This window comes from Leptosomus discolor, chromosome 1 (assembly GCF_034619465.1).
Source record: "Leptosomus discolor isolate bLepDis1 chromosome 1, bLepDis1.hap2, whole genome shotgun sequence".
Classification (NCBI taxonomy): Eukaryota; Metazoa; Chordata; class Aves; order Leptosomiformes; family Leptosomidae; genus Leptosomus; species Leptosomus discolor.
Window position 1 is genome coordinate 25,180,044 of NC_141391.1, and position 10,550 is coordinate 25,190,593.

Genomic DNA, 10,550 nt, shown 5'->3' on the forward strand with positions numbered 1-10,550 from the left:
TTTCAGTAACATGCAATCTGTGTGGGATACTGTGTTTGAGACTTCCAAACTTTTTGGAACTTCCAAAAAATTTTCCAGTTGCTTCTTTCATAGGTGATGCTTAAAAGTTAATACATTTGTAAAGAAGGATTTTAGGAGAGTTTTATGAGGTGCTCAGGAAGCGTGGGAGTGCTGTGTGATGACTTACAGAAGGGGCAAGATGCTGTTCAAAGGGAAATTCTCACTGAGGCCAGTTCACAAAGTGGACCCGTGTTGGCCTTTACTCTGCTGGTACGGCACATGTCATCATGGATGCATGCAGAGGTTAGAAAAATACTGGCATTTGCCAGACATAAAAGAACGATGCCTTTAGGAGGAGAAATATTCCATTTCCTTAGACATTTTCTCATGACCTCTGATAGAGAGTGGGCCAAATACATTGCTTATTTAACCGCAGTTAATTTAATTGATTCAAATATCACGAATCCATGTGGTCCTTCATAACTGATTATAATGAGGTACATTAATAAAACAAGGAAAATAGGACTTTGATATTCTGGTTGCCTGAAATAACGCTTTCAGTGTTACTAGGCTGGAAAATATTATGTTCAGTCAGTAACCGGTTTGCGTTGACACAAGATGGTGAGTAATAAAGATAAACTCTGCTGGCTACAGAGCCAAACTTCAGTTCAAAAGAACATTTAAGAATGTGCTTAAATGCATTGCTGAATTAGGGTGGGTCTAATTATGTAATTAAAATAAGTACACTCCTTTGTGCTTTCCTGAAGTTGAGCCTTGCCCAGGAACATTTTGCTGAATCTCAGTATTTAATACGACTAGAACTGAGTATCATTTGGAATCTTAAAACTGTAATGCTGCAATACCAACATGCCAGTAGACCTGATATTAACCTTCAAAGTCTGTGGTGATTCTTTAAAGTCAAACAGTTGACTTAGAACATACGCATATTTTTAGAAACCCTTAAATATTTAAGCTGGAAAATGCTATGCCATAAATGATGTAAAGAAACAGAATTATCAGATAAAGAGGGTCTTCCTGCATTGTCACTTCTGCTTAAAATGTGTGGTATTAAAAATTCAACAGCACACCAAAAGCGTTGTCAGGGTTTTTTCAACATGTATTTGTAGTGGAGGGGGAGGAGAAAAAAAAAGAGTGTAACTTTCGTTTGCATACAGGATCGTGCTGCATTAATGGCACTTAAGCTGCCTCGGAGTGAGCTGCAGTGCGTGCTTAAGAGAGTGCAGGGCAATGCAGTTACTGGCTCAGTTGCTGCAAATGGCTCAAGTGTTGCGTGCTCTGCTCCGAGACTGAGGTTTGGCATGCCTGATTAGCACTGCTCAAACCACTGCTGCACTGCTTCTCTTTCTAGATTTGCCTTGTTCAAAGCCAAGCCAGGTACCTCTACTGACTTGCACAGTGCACCCATGACCTGGCAGCTCCCTGAGTGCAGTTGAAATATCTTCCCTGAACGGGCTTTGAGGCAGGTGCCAAGATGCTTATCTGACCTATTGCATTGTTCTGACACATGAACACCACAAACATTGCTGATACGGTGTAAGCTACAGAGGAAAAATGAGCACAGTGATAAGTTTGGGTTTGTTCTTTTCTCAGCCATCCGGTACGATGGAGTTAATGTGTTTGGCTACACAGTCTGGTCCCTCCTGGATGGCTTTGAATGGCACAGAGGATACAGCATTCGACGTGGATTGTTTTATGTTGACTTTCAAAGCCATGACAAGAAGTTGATGCCCAAATCTTCTGTCTTGTTCTATCAAAAGCTGATAGAAAAAAATGGCTTCCCACCTTTGCCGGAAAACCAGCCCATAGAAGGTATTTTTCCCTGTGGCTTTGCTTGGGGAATTGTTGACAACTACATTCAGGTGAGTCTGATGAGAAAGCCAGTAGGCTGTCCAGCCAGATCAGTGCACAAGTTCATATTGATAAATTTGCTGGATAGAGTGTCTTTGCCTGTATATATTACCACAGTGCTGCAAGGAGATGGGTACAAGGCTTTTGTGCTAAACACTGTAACTTTCAGTCTTCAGTAGACTTTCTGCATGTGACCAAGGAGATCCAGTCACATTGACATTCAATAAATAACATTTTAGAAAAACGTAGGGGTCTGGTGCTCATCTTCCCTAGACGTGTTTTGTGATCAGTTGCTGGAAGTCAGTCCTTTTCAAATGGAAGTTGATTAGATCTGCGAAAGTATATTTCCAGATGTCCTAGTCTATGAAATGGGAAATATTACTGCTTTTTCATGTCCATGATTTTAATGGTAATAGATTTGTCTGCTGTGATAACATATGTTTGAGAAAACTTCCTGAAAGCTCTTAAAACTCCAGTGACATGTTTCTACATCTTAGGCATATATATCCTGGTACCGTTGTTTGAGGGCTTTTGTGTGAAGAAAAGTAGATGAAATTTCTGTATTCCTTCTTTTCATTTTGTGTAGTACTGTGTCTGACGGAAACCTGCAGTGCCCCTGGATAGCACCTAGCTAGATCATGGATGCAGTTCATAGCTCTCACTCTTTGTTTCAACTAAACCTGACACTTTGGGAGAATGTTTCAAATTTTAAGGCTTCATAGCTTGAGTAAAAGTTGTAGCTTAGTTATGGTCTCTAACAGTTTGGCTCTGTAATTCTCAGATGCTGTTTTGGCTTGCAGGGCTTCTCTAACCACTATAAAGAGGTGTAGTTAAATTCAACGCCGAGGCTTGATCCAAGAACAGAATTTTTAATTTAGATTTTCCACAAAGACAGAATCTTTCTTAAGGCAAGAGTATAGGGGGCTTGTTTGTTTTTTCTCACTCCAAAAGTAACATCTGACTTTGTTCTCTTCAAAAATACTGCAGCCTCCTCACCTGGTACATCGATTTCCAAGAAAACTCAACAGTCATTATCCTCCTAGCTCCCAGATAGATTAGGGATTGGAAATGGAGCTGATGCATGTGGGATCAATAACAGCTGTAAAATTGCAGAGTCAGTCAGCCTAAGACAGTTAAAAAATCCCTCCCATCCCCAAAACCTTCAAAGCTGAATATTTTCATTTCAAAAGGCCATTCAAACGTTTTGTGCTGTAAGGCTTAGGTAGTGTGATTTGTAGATGCATCACAGTGGAAAAACTCTTTTGACAGCGTTCCCACAGTATTAGTGGCAATGCATGCTTTAGTAATCTACAAGGGGCAATTCTCTAGAAAAGCAATTTCCCTCAGACATGCTGGTTTTTATTACTTTCTTCCATAAGCACAGTACTGACCTCTCCGGAGAAAATAGCAACTGATTTTCAGCAGCGTCTTTATACAGTCTGCAGAGCCTCAGCTACAAGTTGAACACTGGTTGTAGGCTGACACCTGCTTTTCAAACAGAGGGCAGGACAAGGAAATCTGAACTCAGGGGGAAACCATGCACCAAAGGGAAAAAAAAAAAAAAAAAAAGGGAAAAAATGACAAACCCATGTGGTACCAGTATCTTGTAGTTTGGATCTGTCTTGTAAGAGTTACACCAGAGTGTGAATGAGGAGATTTTGCACTGTGTATTATTTTAAGTAATTCACGTTTCTATTTTTCTAGTCCTTACTGTGTTTGTGGTATTCGTTAAAAAGTGAAAGTACAGTTCTGTGGGACCCTGAGAAGCTCATCTTCTATTGTGTCAGTATGTCATAAAGGCAGTTCTGACATCTGAAGCCCTAAAGACTTAGGGGAAATGCATTTATTGTTGAAGTGACATACAGTGGGTTTACTTGTAGGGCTGAAAAAAAATTGATTGAGACATCAACAGCCTGCTGAAAAAACTTGGAAATGAGTTCAGTATGAGTTAAATAAAAAAGGATGTCTTTAGCAAGAAGGAAAAATTTTGCTTGTCATCTAAATGCATGCTAAAAATCAAGTGCAGAGCAGTGCTCGTCTTTCATCATAGTCAGGAAAAGAACTGAACACAGAAATGATGTTGCATTCATTACTTTTACTGCGTTCAGGGAGTGGTCTTGAAACTGAATCTTACTGGGTAATTTACAACAGACAGTCTCTCTGTAGGCCCTTCTTAATCTTGAAGAAAAACATTAAAAATTACTGTAGTCTTTGCTGAAGATCTGCTTCTCTGGAGATCTCTTGCAGACTTAGTGCCTTATCCCTGAGCAATCCCTTGCTTCCCACACAGACTGCAGCAATCTGGTGAAGGTAGAAACATGGCGACCATTAGCATAAGCTTGTTTGGAAAGTAGGATGAAAATGATATATAGATTTGGTGCTTTGCTGATGTCACATGTTAACAGAAAATGAATTCATTTGTGTGAGCCAGAGATGTTCCCGTATCGGAGCTGCGAGAGAGGTGCTAAATGCAGTGTTTTGACTTACCATATTTCACTGTATTGTGCCTGATGGTTGTGATGTTCCCACCTACCTAGAACAAACATCTTGAATCTGGTATGTTTCTTATTCTACCTAGGTAGACACGACACCTGCCCAGTTTCTTGACTCTAATGTTTATGTGTGGGATGTTTACCAGACAAAGAAGCTTATTAAAGTGGATGGAGTTTTCACCTCAAAACGCAAGCGTCACTGTGTTGACTTTGCTGCTATCAGGCTCCAGATCTCTCTTCTGCAAGAAATGCATGTCACACACTTCCATTTTTCGCTGAAATGGTCTTTAATCCTTCCTTTAGGTAACCTTTCTCTAATCAACCACACACTTGTACATTATTATCAGTGTTTTGCTAGTGAACTTCTCAGGGTTAACATAACTCCTGTTGTTGCTTTATGGCAACCTATGGCTGAAAATCAAGAGCTTCCAGTTTCCCTTGCCAAATACGGAGCTTGGGAAAACCCAGAAACCATTCAGGCTTTTGTTGACTATGCCAAATTCTGCTTTACAAGTCTTGGGGACCATGTCAAATTTTGGATCACAATGAATGAACCGCCTGTGAAAAACCTGACGTACACTGCAGGGCACAACCTGTTGAAAGCCCACGCAAAAGCATGGCATCTTTATGACAAAGAATTCAGGAGATCTCAGAAGGGCAAAATATCTATAGCTCTGCAAGCCGACTGGGTGGAACCAGCTTGTCCCTTTTCCAGGAATGACCAAGCAGTTGCTGACAGAATTTTAGAGTTTGACATTGGCTGGCTTGCAGAGCCCATCTTTGGGAATGGGGACTACCCACAGGTGATGAGAGCATGGCTTCACCGAAGAAACAGTGTTGACCTGTATAATTTCCACTTGCCTTACTTCTCAGAAGATGAAAAGAAGTTAATCCAGGGCTCATTTGATTTTTTTGCCTTGAGTCACTACACTACTACCCTCGTGGGCTGGGAGAAAGAAGATGCGCTAAAATATGACCACTATCTTGAAGTTCAAATGATCAATGACATCACATGGCTGCACTCCCCTAGCAGAGCTGCAGTAGTGCCCTGGGGACTGCGTAAATTGCTGAAGTGGGTTAAATCAAAGTATGGCAATGTCCCAATTTATGTTATGGCAAATGGAATTGACGATGACCAGAATATGGTGCATGACAAGCTCAGAGTGTATTACATCCAGAATTACATCAATGAAGCTTTAAAAGGTAAGGAGCCATAGATGGTTTATATGTCACAAATCCCAGTATTAGTTTACATTGTGATAGAGAGTGTGTTTAACTTTAAAAAAAGAAATCCTATGTAGAGTACTCCATAAATGGGACGTTATTACAGCATAACAGGTAGTTTTTCCTTTAATTTACAATTGGTTGGTGTTACTAAACTTCACGAAGGCTGACCTTGCACATATTCTGCATAAGACAGCAGAAGAACTTTTTTGGGAATTCAAGAAATTTAAGTAGATGTTATGTGAGTAGCTCCACATGTAGTTAGTCAGATTTTCTTCTTATTGCACTTCTACTGTTCTTTTGCTTTGTTGCTTCTCTCCACTGATGTGCCTCAGGGCTGGGTATGAGTTCTGTTCCTCAGCTGTCTCTGTATCTTATCCAACAGCGATCTTCATAATAATTCAGCTATCTACCTCATTATGCCATTTCCTGGACTGTTTCCTGCTATTCAGAACCCAAACCAGTCTTTTTCTCTGTCTCAAAGATTCATAAATTATAAGGCAAAAAGGAAGCACTTTGAGTCATCCTGTCATGCAACAGACGCTGTTTTTTAAGAAAAGCACAAGACCCGAATGAGATAATTTTTACTGATGAAGAATCTTCTACATATCACTGTAAGCTGTTGCAGTGGGTAATTATTTACTGGTTTTGTATATAAGTGTGTGTATAGATAGACGTAAATCTTACTTCTAGTATTAATTTCTTTAGCTTCAGCTTTAAGCCATTTTGTTTTAAGTTTCTGCGTATTTTACCCATGTAGGCATTCACAGACAGAAAACAAGCTATCTCTCATTTATCTCTTTGATAAATAACATCGACAAAGCTCTTTGTGTCCCTTACTATAAAATATCATTTAGAACCTTTCAATTATTAAACTTTTTCCCATTTGCTAGCATTCTTCTTGTGAGGGGTAAACCCAGACCTGGACACACTGTTCCTACCACAGCCACACCTGTATTTCAGGCAGGTATAACGTAACCTCTTAGCCTTTTACTCCTCTTTGGTACGTCTAAGCAGCCCATTAGCCCTTTTGGCGGTGGCAGCAGGTTGATGACACACACTCTGTGGTTATCTACAGAGATTTCAGACTCGGTTGCAGATTCCTGCAGCCCCTGTCAGAACTCTATCTGCTGAAGTACAATCTGCTTGTTCTTTGACATCCTCACGTTTGGTCATGTTCAAATGCCAGTTGCTTGCTTGTGCAAAGCTTGCTACACTAGCTAAGTTATGTCCCTAATCTTTGTGTTATTTGCAGACTTTGTGAGAACTAGTTTTACTTTTCTTTCAGGTCGCTGATATATTTGAGATCATTAAATATCTTAGTGCTAAAAGCCAATCTCCATGACTACAATAGAAATACACCTACTGTGACACTTACTTACCTGCAATTACATTTCTAGACTTCCTAGTTCTGCTTGAGACCAGTTGAAATCGGTTCATTATGGGCTCCCCTTGATCTCATAACATTCTGTTTTCTTGATCCAAATGCCATATAATACCAGGTCAGTTGCCTTGTGAAGTTCTAAGTATATTACATCAAACATCACTACTTTTATTGATCTGCTGATCTCATAAAAAAGTTGCCAAGTTAGTTTGACAAGATTTATTTTTCATAAAGCTAAGCTGATTGGCCTTAATCATATATATCTCCTGTAATTCTTATTTATCAAGCCTTATATAATCTATTTCACTCTTTTGCTAGGTAGTGAAGGATGGCTGGCAGTTCCGTAATTTGCTAGGTCATCCTGTCCACTCTGTTAAGTATTGGCTTTTACTCCCTCCCCTGTAATTTCCACCTCTTTCATGAATTACTGAAGATCAGGTGCCCAAGAGTTTCTTCTCCAGCATTTTGAAGCACTGGCTGCATGATTTCTGCATCTGTAGTTAAAAAACATATCTTGGCTATATTTGGGCTTATGGTTTCAATCTTTTTTCTATATGGCTTCTCCCTACCGCTTTAGACTGTACCAGTTCTTGGCACTTATGTTTTCAAAGCGTGTATGGATGGGCTTTTCTCCCAGTTCCCTTTAGGCAGAACACCTGCACATCCCCCTGTATTTTACAGAACTTTGTCATTCGTACTGATCTGGTACCAGTATCCCCCCAGTCACTTCCTTCTCCTCTCTTCTATTCAGCCTGGAAATAGCTTCTATGTTTTTCAACTTAATCATCACGTGTAGGCTATGTTTTCCTTTCTTTCCACCTTCTTCGGCATGGATGAATGTCTCCCTGCTAACTGGCCATAATACTTGCCCTAAAGCTCACTCTCCCACTTTTGACATCATATACTCCTCCATAGTGTTTGGTCCCTCAGTAGCGCTAGCTTTTTCATTCTCTTCTCTTTTCCTGCTCTGGTGTTGCACTTTTGTCCCTCTTGTCCTTACAGAGGGAGCAAGCAACTTAACCTTGGCATCGTGACTGATTCGGGTTTCTCCAAAACTTGCATTTTTTCTGCAAGACCCTGTGCAGTAACTGAGAAGAATTACAAATCTTCTGACCTTACCTCAGCGTCATGCTGGAGAGGAGTAAGAGGGCGTTTGGTACATGTGTGCTCTCACCTTAAAATTCCTATTCTGCCTTGTTCCTCCAGCTGGTTTCAGGACTGCATGTGGCAGCGTTTGTGCGTGTAATGTTTCTCACCTGCATTGTTCCAGGGGAGCCAACAGGTTTGTGCAGATAAATGATTCCAGAATACAGTACAGGACCCTTTGGACTGAGGCAATATTTTCAAGTGCTTTGTACACTGTTTAAGTACATCTTTGCCAATTGAAAACAGCAGTAACCATTTCTGTAACACCATTAAATCCACGGCAGTTTTACAAACACAAACTAATTATCCTGAGAGACGGCTCTGTAAAAGGGCAGGTAAATATTTCATTTTACACATGAAAAGTAGGTTAGAGGTGCTAAATGTCTTGTGTGTGGCTGCAGAAAGAATTATTTCCAGATGCCTATGAAAATTCAGCAATTGTTAGCTTTCAGTCCTGTGTACATCTGCTAGAAGACGTTGCTTTAATTTGTTAAAAATAGTGATTTTGAGAGAGAAAAGTGTTACAGTTTGCATTTGCTACGGTGAATTAATTGGTTTTGTCAAGCGGGACTGATGGCTCAAGGTGAATGCTCCAGCTGCTTGACCTCTGTCAGTAGCCGAGCTAGCAGTATGGATGTTCTCAATAAAGGCTAATACAGGTCGTCTTGGATCAGAAACTCGGGTCAGTAACAAGAGAGGACTATGATTTGCATAACCTTTCCGCTTGCCCCGGTGATATCCCAGTATGTGACCTTAGCATGGACACATCTTTCTCTGGTGACACTGTGCCTTTGGTAGTGAGAGGTGCAGCCTGATGTCCTCTGTTCCTGGGCTGTCCCCATCAGGAGATGCTCTGCAAGGGAGAAGGAGCAATTGGAGAAACAGGTTGCAGGAATCCAGGTGCAGGAAAACCAAAACCTGTATACTTCCTTACGTAAAAAAGAGCCCAGCTTTTCACGATAGGCTCCATGCTGGTCATTAAACTCAGTCGTGCACTCACAGCTGTATTTACCAAGCACAAGGAAATAAATTGCAGGATACTCGCAGATCACACTGTCTGGCAGTGGCTGACAGATTCTTACTTTTTATGAGAAACACTTCATAGGTGTACACTTCGTACGTGTGCCTTACCTTGTTTTGGGGAAGAGAAGCGCAGATGTGGGGTTAACATCGCCCTGCCCCTCCTTTATGTGCTGGCATGTGGTACCGCTCTTGAATGCCAAAGTGACGTTTATTCATTCCTTCAACCCTTTGTTTTCTTTTGCAGCTTACACTTTGGATAGCGTTAACCTGCAAGGATATTTTGTCTATTCTTTTAATGACAAGACTGCTCCTAAGTATGGTCTGTACAGTTACGTTGCAAATCGATACGAAGCAAAACCTTCTATGAAACATTACAGAGAAATAATTGACAATAACGGTTTTCCTGGTCCTGAAACTCCTGAGTTGCTGTGCCCAGAAGAGATTGCCTCGTGTCCTGAATGCCACTTCTTCAGAACGAGAAAATCATTATTAGCCTTTATCTCTTTCATATTCGTTGCTTTTATTGTCACTATAGTCTTCATTACTTACTACTCCAAGAGGGTAGAAAGAAGGTATAAATAGAGCTGCCCCTTTGAATACATCACTCATTGCCCTTTCTCCTAGGAAATCCGAAATAAGCGCACAGTGTTGTGATTGCTTCAGCACTAGGAAGGCATTTACATTGCCTGGTACTGCAGGACACTGACATTGAGAAGAGACTATTAGCTTATGGCTTCCAGAAATTGTTTTGTCTGGTTTAATACATTTGGTTTATGACCAGTCCTCAATTCCTGTGGTTGGAGTTATCTCACAGCTTTCCCTGGGACCTTTTGTTGAGCAGATGCTTTTTCCCTCCTTGGTTTTGCCTCACTGAGCTGGATGGGTATGTTTTGAAGACATGGACTGATGGAAGAGCCTGAGTGTGAAATTCTTCAAGAGAAGACTGGGGAGAAACAAAATGGTTTACTTCTCCAAATTAGGGTCTAGTGCTGATGCTGCTTGATCAGAGCCAGCACCTGACTGGACCAGGGAACATGACTGAGCAGAGATGAGGAGAATTGCACAAAGCAGTGCCAGGGGAAAGGGCACCCTCTTTCCTAAAGCAGATGCGGGGGGAAGAACAGGAGGACACAAGTCTGTGCTGCTGAGAGCTCTCAGTAAATCAGTGAACTGTTACTCAGGTTGCTAACGGCTGCATCTGACTTCAGGATGCAACTGGGGAACTTCAGCTAAAGGAACTGGGTCTTTCTCAGTAAGGAAAGCAGCAGAGGTTTGTCCAGGGATGCCAAGGGTCATGGTGTCTGATAGGAAGAGATGGGAAGGGTGAAAAGGGCTTCTCTTTCATTTGCTCAGTAAAAACCAGAGAGCAGGAACTGGGATGTCTGTACTGCCTCAAGTGTCAGAAAGCTGTG

The 10,550-nt window shown here is 41.1% G+C and overlaps 1 protein-coding gene across 1 annotated transcript in view; it reads left to right on the forward strand.

The window, feature by feature from the left end:
* Nucleotides 1-9,720, forward strand: part of KL (klotho) — a 48,571-nt gene extending 38,851 nt beyond the window's left edge. The window contains exons 3-5 of the mRNA XM_086481874.1: nt 1,612-1,880; nt 4,448-5,564; nt 9,383-9,720. Of these exons, the coding sequence (XP_086338000.1) occupies nt 1,612-1,880; nt 4,448-5,564; nt 9,383-9,720 (1,724 nt within the window). The remainder of the gene's footprint in view (nt 1-1,611; nt 1,881-4,447; nt 5,565-9,382) is intronic.
* The last annotated feature ends 830 nt before the right edge of the window (nt 9,721-10,550 follow it).